A 20,861-nucleotide genomic window follows, 5' to 3' on the forward strand; every position below is an offset into this window, starting at 1 on the left:
ATGCTAGTAAATAGCTACTGACTAAATAGCTCTTTTGGTTGGTCTGAAGTGTAAACATCATCGCTCCTAATGGCTGGTTTTATCTGATTGCTCAGATGCTACACTCGAGCTCCAATGTGATGCTTAGCCAATCCCAGCATTCTCGAGAGCTGCAGCAGCTCCAGCAGCAAGGCTGTACTATGGTGCCTAAGGAGCAGTTCCTGCAACTTCAACATCAGCTACAGCAGGCAGAGAGGAGGAGTCAACGACTGCAGGAGGAACTTGAAAATAGACCCTCTGAAACCAACATGCCACAGGTACAACTCTCTTTACTGTGCAGCTTCAGAGTTAGAAAATGTATTTGATTAACCATCCTGTTTTTTCCATTCTGATGTGATCCTTTCTCTGTTTATGCCAGTTCAAAAATAATGGTATCTTCCTAATACAAATATCTGTATAACATGCCCTCATTTTGCATGTCATTTGACTGAGACCATAGCTTAATTGTGCAGTCTTTCTAATTTTCCTGAGTTTTAACCATTCCCATCTAGATATTACTAGCTTTTCTCCTTTTGATTTGACAGTGTACTGTTTTTATTTATATTTTTAATATGTGATCAAGTATGAAACTATACAGTTTTAAAGGTACAGTACCACTATAAATTGCACAAGCATCTGTATCTAAAGCATGCAGAACTAGCAAAGTATATTACTGCCACATGGAGTCCAGGTGTGTCAAATGTTGCCTGACATAATACAGACACTTAACAAACCCACTTCTGAAAGTGTAACTGCAGCTTCTTTATCATCAGGTCATAGGAGGAGACATTCTGGAAGGTGGCGTTATGATAACATTTTTATATCATTGCCATTTCTGAAGGAAAATTCAAAATGTATTTTCAAGACTAAATTGCAGCCACCATTCACATGGGATGGGATTTTCAATGCAGTTGTCATCCAGTTTCTTTACTATTTGAACATTAAAGCATAACCCAAATGTGTAAGAAGTGTGTTATAGGAGATAATGCAGAAGCACTGGTATGAAATCTGGCATTTCCAGTGTAAACTACAGTTTGGGGAGTTTATCTCTGCCACTTTAAATTGCTTCAGAAGCAAAAGAGGTACCCAAAGGACTGGTCTCTGCCTTATATGTAAACCGGAATGTTTGCCTGACTTCCTTTTATGGAGGGAGGTAAAGCTTCAGATAATGTTGATTAAAAAACACTACTGTAAATGCTTCCCCTATATCTCTTAAACACAAAAGCTTCCATTAAAACACAATCTTACACTCAAAGTAGACTAAGCTCTGTAGCATTTTTCTTTAAAACCTTGGGCTTTCAAAAATTGAAAAAAATTAAGTTAGGAAGAGCCTTTGAACATGCTCAGTGTGTTTGTGTTTTTATGTAGCAATAGTGTTTTAAGTTTCATGGGGTAAGAAACTTGTTGTTATGCTATCTCTTCGGAATGATTTGAGAAGGTGAGGGGACCCTTCATCATTGTCTACAAGAGTATAAAGGGCATCCTGGGAGAAGGAGTTACAACACAGTGTACTTTTTCAGCATAAAAACAATGAAAATCAATTCATAACTGTATCTTTTGGGGACTCACTCATATGTAGGCTCTTTACAGACTGGGTTGGGGTGAAAGGGATAGCTCTATTGAAAAATTCATACTCCTGCCAAGTGCCATGTACTTCAATGGACTCTTTCAACAAAAATGACAAACCTCTTCGGTGATGCGTTTTTTTTTTTTTAAGGCATCAAATATTTAAGGATGAGACACATCATCCAAAAGCAGGGAACCTAAAGGCAAGCACAGCAGGATGAATTAAATACAAATGATATAGCATGTAAGGTCTTCTGTCAGGCACTCTGACGAAGAAAAGGCAATGTTACCATATGTTAAGGTCTCTGGTGACAAAGAAGAGTGTGAAAGGTAGAGTGTAAGGTTTAGTTTGAAATTTTGTTATTTAAAAGCAAACAAAAAAAGGCAGGAAAAAAGCAATCTTATAGCAGCTTCTGCAAGTTAACATACTGTGAACTGTCTTAGAGTACGTAAGATTGGTTGTTTTTTTGAAAACAAGAAAAAGTTTTTAATTATTTGAGAGCTCATCAAGCATAAACTAGCTACATGCTATAAACAGTAGTTCTGCAGGTGAATAATGTGTAAATCTTTCCTGTTTATCTCTGCAAGGCCTTGAAAACTGCATTGAATTAGATTTTAAAAATCAATCTAGTTAAACCTGTGCAAATCTCCGTTATAGATGTACTTAAAACCTGTTTATTCCTTTCTTATAGTGATATAGCTTAAGCAAACTAAATTGATATACAGAAAGAGTTACACCAGCTCTACTGCATCTACAATAAGGGTTCACATGGGTTTAACTAGATTGATATTTTAAAATCAATTTTGTTAAAGCAGAGCGCTTTTTCAGTATGGTCAAGGCCTATATCTTTGTCAGCTGCTTCTCGTTCAGCACAAGATAGAACATTCCTTTGTGAAAACACCTTGCTTTTTTTTCTTAGTTGATTCCTAGGGTAAACGTTTAGTTGAAAGCTTATTTACGTTTCAATGTCGCCTTTAGCATCTTGAAAACTTGCGTCATATCCCCTCTCCACCGTCATTTCACCAGTGAGTACAACCCCAGATTTTCCATGCTATCTGTATACATTTAACCCATCCAGTCCTGGTGTTACTCCTGCTGCTGCACTCCTACAGAACTCTTCTAGCTCCAAGGCCTTTCTCTAATAAGGAGCCTAAAATTAGGTACAGTAAATATGCATACAAGTAGAGCAATGGTGATAAACTTTGTGTTTGAGTTGTACTGTATGCCCCTTTTCTGTCCCAGTTTTATTTGCTTTTTTGGTTACAGCCATGTTCTGTCCTGGTTCCGTCTGTAATCGCTCTCAAGCTGGTGCCCTTCAAGATCACTGGTTTTGTACTCATGACTTCAAGTTGTCTAAATTGAAACTCTTGAGCCGTTTGTTACTCACACTAACCTGTCTAGACCTTTCTGAACTCTAGATCCTTCATCTACATGATTTTTATTTTTTGGCCTTTCTGGATGTTGAGGGCAAACTTTGATACTTTCCTCTGTCACTTATACTACAGACAGAATTGGAAATATTAGCCCCTATAGCAATCCCTGAACTTCTTTCACTTCCTCCTCCATATACAGTAACCCATCGCCTAACCAGTTCTTTTTCCATATGTTTTAGAATCTGCGCTTGTTTAATGCCACGCTTTCTAACATGCACTGATCTGTCCAAAATACTTTAAAAAATTGATTGTCCCTCACTTTATCCCTGTGTGGACACAGTATAAACGCCAAAAAGCTTCCTCCAGATTGTTTTTTGAATTTGAAAAATTTAAACTGCAATTTATTGTAGTGAAACTCCTTTCAGAATACAGTTTTAGTCTAGAGCCAATTTGTGTGTCCCAGATATAGACTCTTTACAAACTAGGTTTATAATGGAAATGCTGAGAACTCTTTCTAATGTAGTTGAATTGGACTACACCCTTCAAGCCGATGCTGCGAGTCTCCCAAAAATATTGAGACTATATACATGTTGTGGCAGCTGTATTTCTCTAACCAGAAGTTTACAGCTTCACTTTTTCTAGTTAGCAACTGCATAAAGTTAATTGACATTCCCCACCCCAAAAAAATTTCCTGACAAAATTGATGTTGGTGAGCCATCTGAAGAGTCCTTACACCTAGAAAACACTTTCTGAATGTCTTCACAATTACATTTGTGTAGTACTTGTACAAATATTTAGAAAAATGTAATTTGTGATTCTCTGCATGCTGTGTGATGACTGTTGCTTTTGTTTGTTTTGCTTTGCTTGTTTAGGTGGTGGTGGTTTACTTTAATAGCAGTATATGTATTTAAAAAAAAAAATCTTGATATCAGGGTGAAGTGTCCCACTTGCCTTCTTTCTCTAGGCCTTGCTACCGGAGCAGCGAGCAGTGCATGCAGATTCCTACAGGAGGATTGGGCACCTCTGAAAGCTTGGCTGCTAATGATCTCATTCCTTACAGTGATAAACTTACTTACACTCAAACTGGCATAAGCTGAGAAATTTGAGGATCAAATTATTCTGTGCTTTTAAAAAAAAAAAAAAAAAAAGCCTCTACAGTATTATGTTTTTCCTATTTATTTGTGCAGAACCTATTCCGTGAAGAAAATTCACAAGCGGTCGTTTTCAATTTGTTACAAACCCTTTTTATTTATGTTATTTAAATTGTTGACTTGTTCATTGTGGAAAGAAATACACTATTTTTCTCAAACGGTTGTAACTATTTTTATCAAAAGGTACTAATTTTTATATATAAGATTCAAAGAAAATCTGGGTTATTTATATTGAGTTTTGTACAAGATGTATAAACTTTTTAACAGGGAAAGATGAAACTTCTTGATGTACCTGAGAAATAAAATGTTTTAAATATAATGGTGTGTCTCTGTCTTGCTAATGTATCATACTCACTACAGTATTTCAGCTTTTCTAAACAAAAACTTTTGGCCAAAATATTTATATCACTGTTCTCTGATATTGTGGATGGGAACTATTGCATAATATGTAATAACACGGACCCACATTCTGTCCTCGACTTGAGTGGGAGTTGCACGTACATTTTTAGCAAGAGTTGCATGTGCACGTTTGATGAAGGAATTGGGCCTCAAGCATCCACTTCCTGTGTAGTGTTGGATTTAAAAACTTGGACAAAAAAGTAGTATCTGTAAATGACTGAAGTCAATCTTTGAATCACAATTCTTAGTATTCCCACGTTTCCCAGCAGTTACTGTTTTTAAGCTAGACTTCAGCATTATTTTAACAGATGTGTATAAACATTTACAGCATTATAGCCTGGCTCTTGTCTACTTGGAGTACAAGCTGTGTGAAACTTTCTTTTTTTTTTTTTTTTAACAAAACTCTGTCCTGACTCACTGAGGTTTACATCTTTTAAATGGACCTGACCTGCTCTGAGTCCATTTCCTCACTTCCTGTAACTTCAGGAGAAGGTTTTATGGATTCATATACTAATCAGGTAAAACGTAGTTTTAATTGGTGTTCTCAAATTCATTTGAACACACAACTCAGAGATAATAAACCAGAGCAAACAAAAAAATAGCTGCAGAGACCTGTATGTTTTGAGAGACAAGTTGGGTGAGGTAATATCTTTTACTGGACCAAGTTCTTTTGGTGAAAGAGGTAAATTTTCAGGCCCCTCAGAGCTTATTTTCAAAAGCTTGACTCTTTCACCAATGGAAGTTGGTCCAGTAAAATATATTACCTCACCGCCTCGTGTGTCTCACATCCTGAGACCACAGCAGCTACAACACCGCATACAGTTATGCTTGTCTAATTATTCACTTCATGCACGAACAGCCAAACAAAAGTATTTACGAACTATGTTTCAGAGTATCTCACTAAACTTAAAAAAAGATAGATGAAAGTATTTTGGCTGGAACTTGTTATGGTAAGTTCTACTTACTGCTAGATTTTAAATCCCTCTGGAAAAGTCCCCAGTCCTACTACATTATATATTGCTTCCTACATGATATGTAATTCTGAAATAGTTTTTAACAATATATAAAATCCCTTCTATTGAGATCCTTCTGGAGCTTCTTCAGGTAAAATGTAATTCTATTTGCAATTCCCTCCGTAATGGAATCGATTCATAGAATTTTAAATAAATAAGCAACTATTCTCCTCCGGAAAAAAAATACACCCTCCTCCAGCCTCCTATTAATGCCCCACCCCATGTAAGAAAGTGGCTTGCTTACGGGCCCCTTCAAGGTTCAGTATTTTATCAAAGTGACTCTTGGCTAACACCCACTCAGATGTCTTTGTAGGTAAAAACTGGCATTTAAAGTAACATTGCTTGTATTTCCTTTCCTATGACTGCTAATTACCAAAATGTCTCCAAATACCTTTCTTTGTGATCTGCTGCCTCCTCTTTCCAACTGCTCCAGGGAAATCGCAATGCAGTCTGATTTTTGCAGGCATTCTCATTGCAGTAAATTATTGAGTTTCCGCTGGCTTGTGAGTTACATTGCTGAAGAAAACTGGCAAAAGGAGGCTGATTACTAACATTTCTGAATAACCAGAAGCCTGTAATCTACAGCTATAATAAAGAAAGCAAACTTTGAGGAAGTAGCAAATCCCACCATTTATTTTTAAAGATTGAAGATTGTGGGGATTATTTGAAATTAAGGAGACACTGTCAAACTTTAAGCCCTAAAGTTTCAGTTTACTAAAAATATTTTACAAAATAAAAATACGTTCATATGATTTTTATTCCCCTGCAGTAGTGAACCCAAACGCAGCAGAACTTTGTCTAGAGCATGAGAACCAAAAGTGAAAACCGTCAGGTCTGATTTTCATTCCCCAGGCTGAGTGAAAAGAAAAAAGTAAATATGAAAGTAAACTAGATTGGTTAAATTTTAATAATCTAAGGTATTGCTAAATAGAACTCTAAAAATTATTTTAATGTTGACCGGGTCCCTTTGGAGTAAGTGCATAAATATTTGCCTACACTAACTGCATAACAGCTGTGAGCCCATCTTTTAAAGCAGACTTATCTTGGCCACCAAATCTGTCTCCCAGCCTGGTATCACTTGAGAGAAGACAAATAACAATTGATTTGTCTTTGTGACTTAACTCTCACATAACTGTTCACCTTTTAGGGGGGCCATGCTCAGCTTTTAAAGATGATGGAAGAACGTATGATGGATGTTGAGCAGAAATTGAAGCTTGTGAAGAGGCTTCTCCAAGATAAAGTGAACCAACTGAAAGAACAAGTAAGCCTTACCATTCCTCTCCTGGGATCCCATATACCTTGTGTACACAACTTAAGCGAGCAAAGTATGCCAGATTCTACTTTTGTTCAAAGTAGATTGTAAAAGCCCTTTTATGGTTTTGATCTAAAACACCGCACGCTTGACTAAAAATTCTGGGTTGAGCATCCACAATTTGTTGTTAATTGACTGGGAATTATGATTGTTCAGTACCTTGCAAGACCTAAAACTGGGAAACAAACCTCTCCAATTTGGGAGAAGGATCCTAATTGAAGAGCGGTTGTACATGGGGTAAGGGGAAGAACAAGGTACTTTCCCAAAGATTACACTTTGGAGATGTTCCTTCCCAAGGATTTATAGCACATGGCAGGGAAAAAACTTGCCCAGACAAACAGCATGTTCTTTGCTCCTGTTTTCCTTTATTAGGATACAAGCGTTTTCTGAATTACCTAAATGTTCATATCTTCTTCCCTGTTGGAAAAAATAAAAATGCCCATGAATTCCAGTGAGCTTTTTAGCAGTCTCACTAAATAAATTACACTAACATTCAAGTTTATTTCACAGTTCAGGGGTGAAAAGTGTACAAATAAGATCTCTTATTTGAGATATAATAGATGAGAACTGGCAAATGCAATGCATGTAGATTGGTATATTGAGCATGGATGTGTACTTAACTTTCCTCACTACGTCACAAATGTTGTGTTCCCTTTCAATGCACGTAGGAGTTCACGGTGAGTGAAAATCCATCCCCAAAATAAGATTTTAAGTCTTGTATATGATTTACTTAACTTATATTAATTCTACATTCAGTCAGACAATTTACATTTTGGGGATGTATTATTAAATCAGGTTACTTGAGGGGAAACTGAAAATACTTTCCTTAGTGAATAGTCAACACATTTATTAAAAAATGCAATTTTTTGTTGGCATATTAGATTTAAATAGCTGAGACAATTTGTTCCTACCTCATATTTCCCTCATGACAGAATCTATCCACTCAAAGCTGGAGACAACCGATTTTAATTAAATTTAGTCCCACAGAGGCAGCTTCACTATACAAGTGGATGAACTGCATCTTAAACCCAACAAAGCTTCCAAAGATTCAAAACACAAGTTGCTAGAGGAGTCAAAAAAACTAAGATCTCCCCTTCGTCAGGAGATAAGGTGGTCTCTGGGTTCACTTATTTTAATTTTATTTAATTTTTACTGATCTCTTTTGAGAGGAGCAGGGACTGGTAGACATCTCCAGGAGTGGCAGAGAGGACTTTCTTGAGCAGTGAGTGAGTAGAAGGAAGATAAGAAGACAACTGGTCTCCAGAAAGATTTGAGATATCTGGTAGTGAATTTGCCAGGCAGATTAATATGGCCAAGCATATGGCTAACCATTAAATTCAAGTTCATAGTCTTTGGCCAGAAGAGAATCCTGAGCAGACCAAGCTAGTTGTTCAAGTGAACAAGGGATTTGGGACAACAGTGCTGTGGAAGGCCCAGGCAGGAGGAATTATCGTCGTTGGTGGGCTCATCCCTGGAGTCACAGTTGCAGCTGGACTCTCCTGTAAAGTGGGAGGCCAACAGATTTTACTTACCCACCCATCAGGGAAATGCAGTACTGACAGACAGGGTCCAGCTGCCCTTACCATAGCCCCAAATCATCCACAACAGAGCTGTTCTCTAAGAAATAAAGACAGAGTACTGGTGTACTTCATTCACTTGTATAGGGGAAGCCTGTAGTCCAGAACTTTCCATCACAGCTGTATCTATGGGACCCAATGGACATGCCTAATTGCAGTAGTCTCCCACTCTGGGCTGATGGGTTCTTGTGTATGAGAATTTACCCAGCCTTAAAGAATGGGGGCATGATTCTACAAACACTTTTATGCACTAGCTGCATAAGCAAGGGTTTGCAGATCTTGATTTGTGGACCCATAATATCTCTCTCATATCTGATCTTCTGCACAAGCTCTTTCCACCTTCAAGATACTAGTAGTGCCCATAAACATCAGGAAATGTTTCATTTATAACACGTGAAAATATCCAATTTGGTATATCCTTTTATTGTGGATGATTTCATATAATCATGCACTACATGAATGCATGGATGAGGGTGCTCACAATAAACTGAACCAGCAGCTTGCCTAAACACAGCACTGCTTTCACTTGTATCTCTTCATACATAAAAAGCTGGGAGTAACTTTTATATATATATTTAGCTTTCCAAGAATACTAAAGCAGATGCAATGGTTAAGGATCTCTATGTTGAGAACGCACAATTGCTGAAAGCTCTGGAGATGACAGAACAGCGACAGAAAACTGCTGAGAAGAAAAACTACTTCTTAGAAGAAAAGATTGCCAACCTCAGTAAAATAGTTAAGAACCTGGCATCACCATCTTTGAATTCTACATCTCAACTAAGGTCATAGCAAAGCCATACATATATTCAAAAGCTCTCTTGCACTTTACTGAAATGTTAAGATTTCAACTTCTCACTGTGCTGCCTTTTTGTATTATAGATGTTCGTTAACAGAGGTCTCAAAGTAGATAGTTTAAAGTTAAAACCTAAACTGGTAGCTGCCAACAAACTTCTGGTTGCATTCCTAAACCACCTTCCTGCCCAGTTTTGTCAAAAACTACCCTATTCAGGATTGTAGAAAAGATTTGGATCTGTGATTCTATGTAACTTAACTTATTGTAACTGCTTTATTTTTAAATATAAACTCTGAATTTATTGTAGTGAATTAATTTGGTAACCCACGCCTATATTGAAACCTAGGTCTAAGGTGAACCTTTGCAACTCAGGTTTCAGTTAAACTTTTAAAACATTCTAAGCCTATGTATAATATTTTAAAGTCTAAACTCAACAGATCATCTGGGTCATCTCTAGATATCATTCTCAGAATAATCCATATTAGGAAACAGACTTCATCTGTTTCCTATATACTGCAAATAGATTCTGGAGTTTCCCTAAAGCAGTATGCTTCAACTGATGCACTAGACGTCTAGCCCAGTTGATCAATGGCTGTTTCTTTCCAGGGTTCAACTTCCCTAGTGGTGGTTAAAACTTGGTAAATAGAATGCCACCATCTAACTAAGCATAGCAGTATCTAATCCTGAAAAATGTCCCATGTGGTGAGTGTGACAAGGACTTACACAGCTGCAATTAAACACTCCTTTACAAATATATTAGGGGCCTTAAATTAAAACAGAGGAACAATCTCCAAACAGAAGGTGATGTGGCTTCTACTTGAATATTTTTTAACTAAACAAAGCACTGAAATGTATTTATGGAATAATCCTGTATTGGCAGGAGAATGGAGAAGAGGACCTACATAAACCTTAGTCTGTAATATCTATGGCAATTATCCTGCAATAGGGTCTACTAACATGGACCTCTGATGACCATACATACTTCTATTTGGTGTCAGTGGGACACTCGACCAACAGGTCTCTGCTAGTGGATCCTGCTACAGGATCTGAATTTGTGATTGTAAGGAGTTATATTTGAGGTCACCTCAGCAACTTGGAATGATAGCATCAACTAGCTTCCTGCACTACTATAAATACAGAACTTAATGTCTGTGTATGAAGATGACCACTTATTCAAGCTTTAAGAAACCTTGTTTATGAAAAGAATGATAAACCAAACTGTATTATCTAATATGACCAGATAAAAATAGACTTAAGACCATAAGATTTTTAAAATGTTAATGTGAATTTAATACTGGTGAGAGGGGCCAGGATAAGACTGGAAAATGTGTTGTGATTGGCACAGTCTGCATGAGGGCTGAAGGATCGATTGATCAAGGTGAAAGGGGCCAGTTTGGCAGCAGTAGTGGGATTTGAAGGAAGGGTTAAACATGTTCAAATTATGTATTCAACCCCTTGTCTCTGAGACTGCTAACAAGATGCCAGTTACAGTAGTGTTTGTGACATGCAACTGTCCACTAGGAACTGAAATGAGGCTGCCAATTCACTTGCCATAAGCCACTAGCCAGCCTGCAGAGAATGACTTTCAGTTTATACTGATTTAACCAGGTGAAGCACTGATTTAGAAAGCCAGTGAAGCACTGGCAAGACTGTTATACCTAAAAGTTTACCTATTAATTGGAGGGTGGAGGGATTGGATAATAGATGCATGGTTTCAGAGTAACAGCCGTGTTAGTCTGTCTTCGCAAAAAGAAAAGGAGTACTTGTGGCACCTTAGAGACTAACCAATTTATTTGAGCATGAGCTTTCGTGAGCTACAGGTCACTTCATCGGATGCATACCGTGGAAACTGCAGAAGACATTATATACAGACAGAGACTATGAAACAATACCTCCTCCCACCCCACTGTCCTGCTGGTAATAGCTTATCTAAAGTGATCATCAAGTTGGGCCATTTCCAGCACAAATCCAGGTTTGTGAAGAGAGTGGTCACTTTGGATGGGCTATTACCAGCAGGAGAGTGAGTTTGTGGGGGGGGGCGGAGGGCGGAGGGTGAGAAAACCTGGATTTGTGCTGGAAATGGCCCAACTTGATGATCACTTCAGATAAGCTATTACCAGCAGGACAGTGGGGTGGGAGGAGGTATTGTTTCATGGTCTCTGTCTGTATATAACGTCTTCTGCAGTTTCCACGGTATGCATCCGATGAAGTGACCTGTAGCTCACGAAAGCTCATGCTCAAATAAATTGGTTAGTCTCTAAGGTGCCACAAGTACTCCTTTTCTAGATACATGGTGTGACCCTTTCCTTGTACTGCTAGTCTGCTCAATTCCTTTATGCAGGCAATATTGTAAATGTTACAAGAATCCAGAGAGATTTGTTTTCTTCCTGTGTACAGGAATGGCGCATAAGGACACGGCAGAGAAAATAATCACCATGAATGCATGTCTGATGATAGAAAATTCTGCACTGTTTTCCTGTTGAAAGGGTGCAATGAATATACAGGGTTTTATTTAAAAACAAAAATCAAAACAAAAATCAGCATGCAACTCTTAAAACTTTACTAAGATTTGTTCAATATACCTTTAAAAGATAGACAAATGACAATCATGTCACAAACCTATCTAGGAGCTACACAAAGCAAGAAAACCTTAGAAATTATTTCATGACTGTATTGTACTGTCTCTTTCCACTCTCAATCTTCTATCTTGGTAAATGACCAGCTCTAAGACTTGCATACACCATTTTTTTCATTGATTGCAGAAGTGGTCAATTATTATAGCTAATTACATTGAGTTAAATTGGAGTTCCCTTTTTAAATTCCAGAGTATATATATTTTGCTTATGCTAATATTGACGAGTTAGCTTGGTAAGTCTCACACACACAATAAAGTTTTGATGCATGGACAATTGGACTAAAATGTGTGTTGACAATAAGGAAATTGAGCACACATCTCTAAGGCTATGTCTAGCTTAGGAAAATAGGCAGTATTTTTACAATGGCAGAGTAGACAGAATTCAGATGGCGGTGGTCATCCTAGAAAAAGGTGTTCGCTAGCACTTTTTAATGCAATATATTTTTCTAGACGAGGCATGACCTAGGGCATGTCTACACTTACTGGTAGATCGGCACTGCTGCAATCGATGTAGCGAGTGTCATTTAGTGGGTCTGGTGAAGACACGCTAAATTGATGGGCGAGCACTCTCTCATCAATTTGTGTACTCCACCTCCCCGAGAAGCGTAAGGGAAGCCAATGGGAGATGCTCTCCTGTTGACACAGTGCAGTATAGCCACTGCGGTAAATGGATCTAACTACATCGACTTTGGTTACGTTATTCATTTAACTGAAGTTGTGTAAATTAGATCAATTTACTGCGGTAGTGTCAACCAGCCCCTAATGTTAACATATGTGGCAAATTGTCAGACATCATGGGGATATTGAAGTAGAGATTGTCCTTAAATTGCTGCATAATTAAATAAAATCTCACGTGGATGCTTTTATAAAAGAACAGACTCCAAATTTAGACTTTCTGGCACGTATTTTCTGTTGGATTAAAAAAAAGCACTAATCAGAATCAAATTCAAAAAGGTGAAGCTAGGATAGGTAACCTTTGTCGCAGGGATAGTACACAGAGATTGATTTCTCCCCATTCTCTCTCAATCTATCCTTCCTTTCATGTATTTAGCTTCAAATACTAATCCCATCACTAAGGACAGTTGGGAGGTGGCGGGCCATGAGGGAGTTCAACCTCCCTTATTCAGGCAAGATTCAAGGTGACTTCACTGGGATATTTGTGTGAATAAAGAGTTCTCAAAAGTGCCCTCTGACATTGCACCTTCCAGAGTTATTAAATGCTGCTTAGAGCATCTGCCAGAAGGGGTTGCTTGAGAAGCAGTTTAGGGCACTTCCTCTCCAGATGGTATGCAGTGGTGAAACTGAGGACCCAAACTCTGATGCCCTGTCAATGAAATGTTTGCCTGACCACTGGGCTGGCACAGTTACTTGCATACACTTTTTTACCATGCATTTGAGCCAATGGATATATATTTATGAAAGGTATTAAGTATTTATAGTCTCTGATGCCTGAATATAATGTTAGAAGCCTGGGTATACCATATAGGCATTTTTAAAATCCGAAGTCTTTTTTATAGCAAACTCATGTATGCTCAACAAAACTTGAAGTACTAGGCCTCAATCAAAACAATGGGTCTTGCCAGTTCAAAGATAATATAACAGTGTTTTAAAAAATATTACCATTGTTTCCTACACCATGCTGTGTGAATCACTGTGAAGATGAGCGTTTTGGAATTGGTTTTTTTGGTGGTGAATATACACAAATTCATTCCGAACAACTTGAGGGGCTGTTTTATATCTGCACAGTTAAGGAGCTGTATGTCAATTTGCATTGGTAAAAAGTATATATTAGCACTTTTTCCTCAGTCAGCTGAGGCTGAATTTAAATTCAAAGAAAGGAAATTCTTTGATTTTGTAAGAGCAAAAGGATTTTGTAACCCAACTGACATTCCCTATTTATGGATGTTGCATAAAATGGTTTAAAGGAACAGTGTACTTTAGCAAAGAACGGCAAAATCCTTTGGTAAAACTAAAGGAAATGACGTTGTTACAACTGCGTTCTGTTGCTTTGCTGATGTTCAGCCCTCTCACCCATTAATAGCTTCTGTTCCCACTAAATGTCAAATGCTGTAATTAGTGATAATTAACTTCTGTAGAGATGAAGACTAGTGGGTGTATTTTTTATCAAGTTTGCATTGTATTATATCAGTATAATATACTGTATTACAACAGTTGTCTTTATACCATCATGTAAAACAGAAAGATGAACTGACATTGTTTATACTGAAATTAAAAATATAAATTACAAAACTCACTACTTTTTTTTCCTTGTATGAAAATATTTTCATACATTTTGCTGTGCAGACCAATAACTCTATTCAATTGCAATTCATATGTTCGTACTAATCAAAGCTAAACTTTTAACTGGATAAAATAATAATAAAAATGGACAGGTTTGCAGTAAATGATAAAAACAATATGAATTTTCCATTATGAAAAAAATCATAAACCGGTTTAGGGAAGAAAAAGCCAATAATGAACCTACCTCTTAATTTATTTTTACTTCTAGCCTGTTCTCATCATCCATTGTTTTCCCCCTTAATCATTGTTACCAGTCAAAACATTTTTATTAAAAATCTAATCTTTAATACACAATTATTTGATGGTGAAAATTATAAAATATTCAGAATTTAGGATTAAATTTACCTCATGTTTTGTTTGTGTGACTTCAAATAGGCTTTTCTATTGGTAATCTGTTAATGAGCTTCCTCTAATTTGCACTGCTGGAGGGTTGGCTTCTTTGAGTGCTTGCTCATATCTATTCCATTCTAGGTGTGTGCACGCCCACGTGCAGTCAGAGATTTTTGCCTTAGCGGTACCTGTAGGGTTGGCTGTAGTTCCCTCCTAAGTGCCGCGCTCATACGCTACTATATTAGGCACTGCTGACCCTACCCCCTCTGTTCCTTCTTACCACCCATGACGGTTGGTCAGAGTGCCTTGTCTGTGATCGTAAGAGCGTGAGCAGTTCTTACAGTCCATTGTTCTGTCTCCTTTGTTGATAGGTACTTAGTTAAACAACTACTCCAACTTAAAGGTCTAGGAGTTCGCCTTGAAGCCGGGTATGCCCCGTTCCCCAGGCTTTAAGCCATGTTCATAGTGCACCCAGCTGATGCCCATTAGTGACCCCGATGAGAGCTGTTTAAAGTTTGGGGGAGTCCCACAGAAAGGATAAGTACAGGATCTGCAAAAACTTTCGCCCTCGAACTCATGCATTCTCTAGACATCAGGAGGGCACAAGCCTTTTACATTGAAAGGACCAAGCCATTCCATAAGTCAACGCAATTGTTTGTCACGGTGGCCGACAGGATGAAAGGTAATTCAGTATACTGCCTGCATTCACTGCTGCTACAATCAGGCGAAGGTGTCACTTGCGCCAATTGTCACCGCCCACTCAACTAGGCCGCAAGTCTCTTCGGCAGCTTTCCTAGCCCAAGTGCCTAGCCAGGCCATCTGTAGGGCAGCCCCCTTGTTGTCCGTTCACACGTTCACATCCTATTACGCACTTACCCAGCAGGTCCAGGACAATGCTGGCTTCGATAGAGCAGTACTGCAAGCCGCTGAACTGTGAACTCCAGGCCCACCTCCGAGGATACTGCTTGTCGATTCCATTCTAGGTGACTCACACGAGCAAGCACTCAAAAAAGAAAAAATGGTTACCTCCTTTTTCGCAACTGTTGTTCTTCAAAATGTGTTGCTTATGTCCATTCCACTAACCGTCCTCCTGCCCTTCTGTCAGAGTTCCCAGCAAGAAGAAACTGAGAGGGCATAGGGTTGGCAGCGCCTAATATACCACCACAGGAGCGAGGCACTCAAGAAGACCCTACAGCCAACCCTACAGCTACCGCTAAGGCAAAAATCTCCAACGACTGCACCTGTGGGTGCGCACTCACCTCGAATGGAATGGACATGACCAATCATCTCAAAGAACAACAGTTACATGGTTTTTCCATGCCGTTTTTGATGCCGGTGTGCTGTGCCTATTGACCAAATAGTGTCTCATTGTTCCTTGTGCTTCCCTGTCTGTATCCATTTGTTGTCCCTTGTTTAACACTTAGATGGTAATCTCCTTGAGGCAGGGATTGTTGTTTGTTGTGTGCGTGTCCCCCACCTGACACTCTGGGGTCCTGGTTGCTGCAGTAATACAACTATGGAGCTTGCACACCTCAACTAGCTTTGCAGCGTGCCCTTCCATTAGCCGAGTGGCTCTTGCTTTTCGATGTCGTGGGTGAGTGTTCATGTGTGACACCTCTAGGCGACTGGTCCATCAGGAATGTGACGGGGCCAGGAGAATGAGAACAGGCCGGGGGGGGGGGGGGGGTAAGAGCTCACCGCGTGAGGGAGTTTGTGGCAACCCACTTATTTAATATAATTTCTTGAGTAGTAGGTGACTAGCCCTACCATAAAACATGGAGGCCCCAGACCCAGCTCTCAGACCATGTGCTTGGCCAACACAATGAGAGGGGGCGTGTGATCTGGCATAAAATGTGTCTGCTGTGTGCTCCCTTCCTGCCTCTTTCCTCCCACAGCCTTGTCTGGGCTCATTCCCGGCCCCTTAGGTCTCCCAGCCTCTTTCCCCTCCCGTCACCCTTGTCTGGGCCTGTTCTTGGCCCTCCATGTCTCCCAGCCTCCTTCCCCTCGGCCATGTCTTGGCCCATTCCTGCCCCTTCCTCTCTGCCCCCCTGCCAGACTCAGGACTGGCCCAGGCCCTGCAGCCTGCCCCCGGCCGCCAGAGGCGCCTGTTCCCCGAGCCCTGGCTGGGGCGAAGGGCCCCCTGGGCCCCAGACCCCTCCTGCCCCCTGCAGGGCTGGGCCGGCTGCTGGGCCCTGCGCCCTCCCCAGGGCGGGAGCTGCAGGCCCCGCCCCCCCGAGTGCGGCCCCGCCCCGCCCCCCACCCAACGGCCGCGGAACCCTCTGCCCCAGAACGCGCCGCGCCCTTGGCCCTCCCGGCCGCAGGGGGCGCTGCCACGGAGCGCCGCCAGCCCGCTCTCCCGGGGGCGGGCGCTGCCGGCGTCCCACAGGGCTGTGCGCCGAGGGGGCGGCCCCGCACATGGCTCCGCGGCGGCCCGGCCCCATCCCTCCGGCCCCGAGCGGGTGCGCGTGAGGCAGCCGGGAGCCGCGCGGCGCGGCGCCGGGGCCCGTGCGGAGTGAGGCGGCCGCGGGCCCGGGCCCGGGGATGCTGTCCCGGAAGAAGACGCGCACGGAGCTCTCCAAGCCGGGCGAGGTGCAGGGCAAGTACGTGAAGAAGGAGACCAGCCCGCTGCTCCGCAGTGAGTGTCCGGGGCGGCGCCGCGCCGGCAGGAGCCGCGGGGGGAGGGGTGACCCGAGATTGGGGGAGGGGTGACCCGAGATTGGGGGGGGAGCAGCCGCCCCCCAGGGGGCAGCGGGGAGCGTGCCCCGGGCCTGGAGTCCTGACAGGGGGGGAAGGCCCCCAACACCCACCCGCCCCAGGAGGTGGGCAGGGGCCTATAGTGGCACCCTGCCCATCTGATGTGAAGGTAAAAGCTCTGTTCTTTGGCTGGTTTCAGAGCAGCAGCCGTGTTAGTCTGTGAGCTGCAGCTCACGAAAGCTCATGCTCAAATAAATTGGTTAGTCTCTAAGGTGCCACAAGTCCGCCTGTTCTTTTTTTTTTGTTCTTCGACTGTAATTGAAAGGGATCCTTGTCAACTTGATATGTAGGACCCGAGGGGCTCGCTCAGATGCATGTGAACGGCAAGTAGTATATGCCAGTGTACATAAGTTGTACATATTTTAATTGTTTCCTTCTTTCCAGGCTTGTTAGTGTTTGCTTTTATTTTAAATAAACACTTCAGGGCAGGGACTGTTTTTTCTCCTATGTTTTGTTTATACATTACTGAGTGTAGTGGGCACCAATCCCAATACAGGGTCTTTTGGGCCCTACCACAGTCTGAATATATCAAATAAAAACTAAGTCTGTGAAAACTTTTGATGTACTACACCTGCTCATAAATCCTCCAGCACACTGGGATGGCATGGTATTTACCAGAGATGGTTTTTACCAGTTAAAATCATGTTTTTTACTGCCCCGGGGAAAAATGTTAGTCCCAGTTTAAGGTATTTTCGGTTTGAAAAACTGGTTTGTTAATGCACACCACATTACACTTTGTTTTAGTTACCTATTAAAATTGTGGTTACATAAGGTAGCAGATTCAGAGATTAATTTAGGGTTGTACGAACAAAAAGTAAAACTGCAGTCGATGTAATACTAATATATGTAGCTATAATACTGAGCATCAGAATGTAAGGTTTTGGTTTAGTATTTTCTCAGGGAAGTTGTGTGTCGTGATTCATGGTCAATTTTTCAATATTTTATAAACAAAAGTCAAAAATGTTTGAATATGTGAAAATTACAGTGATGCAGAGTTGTGAGCTTGAAGCATTAAGCAATCAGAAGCATGCAGAGTTTCACACTACGAGTCTAGTTCCATTTGGCCATGCAGAATTCTGTAGAAGACAAACTTCGAAGTAGCGGATAGACCAACTGTTCCTCAGTTTTCAGTGGATATATCCAGCATTTGAAAAGACTCGTTTTGTGCTTGCAGAACGAGGACACTAGTGCAATAATTTTTCCCTGTTTAAGCCAGTTTTTACTAACATCTGGTCCTCCTAAACTAGTTTTTCCCAGGAAATTGTCAACCCTGCTAGCCAGCTTTTTATGATTTTAATATATTCTCCCCTCCATTTAAAAAAAATAAAATAAAATAAGAAAAACGGAGTTCTTTTCCTTGTTGCTGTATGGAAGACCTATGTGAAAATGGGTAACTGTCCATACACAAGTGTTGTCCAATGCACTTTGTAAACAAACTTCTCTAATCTCAGTTCCAGTAACCTTAATAGTTATTTGTAGAAGACAGTATCTTCACATAGAAGTGCGATTTTTATTTAAGTTCACATTGTTCCTTTAATAACTTGTTCATATGAATTGGAGCAGTTCACAACTCTCCTAAAGTTAGTGTTCTTTTTTTGCAAGCTAAGGCTATATCTTCATTGCCAAACAGGGGAGGGGTTATGGTAAAATAACTGTGTGATAGTTATCTCAGTGTAAAATCCTAGTAGAGACAAGGCGTGTTCTCTGTGTGTGTGTGTGTGTATCTTACTATATGTTCCATTCTATGCATCTGATGAAGTGGGCTGTAGCTCATGAAAACTTATGCTCAAATAAATTTGTTAATCTCAAATGTGCCACAAGTACTCCTGTTCTTTTTAAGGCATCTGTAGTTTTTTTACGAGGAGGTACCTAGGCAAGGTCAGCATTGTACTCCCCACCTATCTGTGATCTCATGACTTGTCTCTAATAGGATTTTACAGCAAGCTAGCTAATATAGTTAGTTTTAACCTATGGTAAAAACACATCTTTTTTTAGCAGTGAATACAAAGCCTGAGTGTGACAGCAGTGCATCATATTGTTTGAACAGTTACCTTCGCAACTGCAAGAGCTGAAAATATACTTTTGGAAAATGTACTTTGAACTCTTTAGGTTGTGTTCTTTGAGTTTTGGAATGTTTTAGTTTTAAAATTTTAAAACTGTTAATTTACAGTATGATACTGAATTTGTGTGTGAACTAAATCATTTTAGCCATCTTAGTAAAAAGGGTTTTAAAAATTCTATTCTCTCTGTAACAATAATCTGATAATCAGTTTTGCATGCACAGGTCAAAAATGGCTGAAGATATAAAGTAATAACATGGTATTACTGTATTTCCCAGTGAGAGAGGAGACAAACTAGATTTCAAAATAAAAGGCATAATGTTTTTAAACTTGTAAAAATTTAAAGTTGTCTATACATTAGCAATGTTTTCAGTGTTTTGTTGTGAAATAACAATCCATTGTGTGCTCTAGTGTCATAGCACTTCTTATGGCAAATAATTTAGTCATTGCATCCACTGAGGTGTAATTTAAAAGACAGACTTTAGAAAATTATTGAATACATTGGCATATTTTTCCTTCTGAGTGAGGCCTACCACTCTGGGTTGATGTTTAACTTGGTAGAGGCAAAATGGTTTAGATTCTGAACCAGTATAGCAATTAATGTTCATGTCGTATGGCAGTTTCCTTAAAGCTGAGCTATTAAATGCTATGATAAATTAATGTAACATTAAGGTTGAGAAATGAAGCATTCCAAATTACAGCACTGCTAGCTAGACCATGTTATATAGATACAGTAAAGTATAGGTTCTATTCCTGGGTGTGTACTACAGACTTCCTGTGAGACTGTGGGAAAGTCACTTACGTACTCAGTCACTGTAAGTACACAAATGCAGACCTCATGATAGGGCATTAGATTGGCAGTTGAAAGATTTGAGTTCTGCTCTGCCACTGATTTTCTGTGTGACTTTGGACAAGACACATGAACTCTGTATTTTGATGGCAAGTTCTTCTGGGCAAGAACTGCCTCTTACTATATGTGTATATTGTGCTTCAGTCTCAGTTGGGGTCTTTAGAAGCTAGTGAAATACAAATAATTTGTGTATGTTGCATTTGTATCTAGAGACACTGTTGTGCTAGTCACTGTACAAACAGAGTAAAAGCTTCTCTTCTAAAGAGCTGACAAGCGAATTAATTTATCTTTGCTTCAATTTCTCAATCTCTAAAATGGGGATAAGTTCCTTAGATGGATGTTTTGAGGCTTAATACTAGATGCTTTGAGATTCTTTCATGGTATTTGAGATAGAGAAATGAAAAGCAAGGTGAGCCAGTGCTCGGAGGTGGTACTGAGACCTCCCTCAGGTGTTGGGCTGGCTGGTTCTTACTCACGTGCTCCAGGGGTCTAGTGGAGAACCATGTGTGGAAAGAATTTTGTCTCAAGTCAGGTTGGCAGTGACCTTGAGGTTTTTCACCTTCCTCTGCAGTGTGGGGCACAGATCATTTGCCAGGATCTCATTTAATCAATTTTCCTGCTATTGCTAAGGCCTTGGGCATTGGTACCCTCTGGTCCCTCATGTTCTCTCTTGGTGGCACACAACAGTTTAGTCTCCTATGGTCTCTAATACTTTGGTATAATTCCAT

General features: G+C 40.2%; 2 protein-coding genes across 11 annotated transcripts in view; both read left to right on the forward strand.

Moving 5' to 3' along the window:
* NIN (ninein) overlaps positions 1-15,713 on the forward strand; it is a 110,010-nt gene extending 94,297 nt beyond the window's left edge. For 2 of the 9 annotated variants that reach the window (XM_075130011.1, XM_048852678.2), the window contains exons 29-31: positions 96-296; positions 6,669-6,782; positions 8,990-11,029. In XM_075130011.1, coding sequence (XP_074986112.1) covers positions 96-296; positions 6,669-6,782; positions 8,990-9,199 — 525 coding nt within the window. In that variant the 3' untranslated portion in view covers positions 9,200-11,029. Of the gene's footprint in view, positions 1-95; positions 297-3,922; positions 4,429-6,668; positions 6,783-8,989; positions 11,030-15,574 lie in introns of those variants that run through there. The other 7 variants (XM_075130017.1, XM_075130018.1, XM_075130013.1 and 4 more) reach the window with 4 other exon arrangements.
* Positions 15,714-16,882: 1,169 nt separating this feature from the next.
* Positions 16,883-20,861, forward strand: part of SAV1 (salvador family WW domain containing protein 1) — a 35,089-nt gene continuing 31,110 nt past the window's right edge. The window contains exon 1 of one of the 2 annotated variants that reach the window (XM_048852679.2): positions 16,883-17,104. In XM_048852679.2, coding sequence (XP_048708636.1) covers positions 17,011-17,104 — 94 coding nt within the window. In that variant the 5' untranslated portion in view covers positions 16,883-17,010. Of the gene's footprint in view, positions 17,105-17,436; positions 17,547-20,861 lie in introns of those variants that run through there. The other variant, XM_048852681.2, reaches the window with a different exon arrangement.

The sequence above is a fragment of the Caretta caretta genome, chromosome 6, assembly GCF_965140235.1.
Source record: "Caretta caretta isolate rCarCar2 chromosome 6, rCarCar1.hap1, whole genome shotgun sequence".
Taxonomy (NCBI): Eukaryota; Metazoa; Chordata; order Testudines; family Cheloniidae; genus Caretta; species Caretta caretta.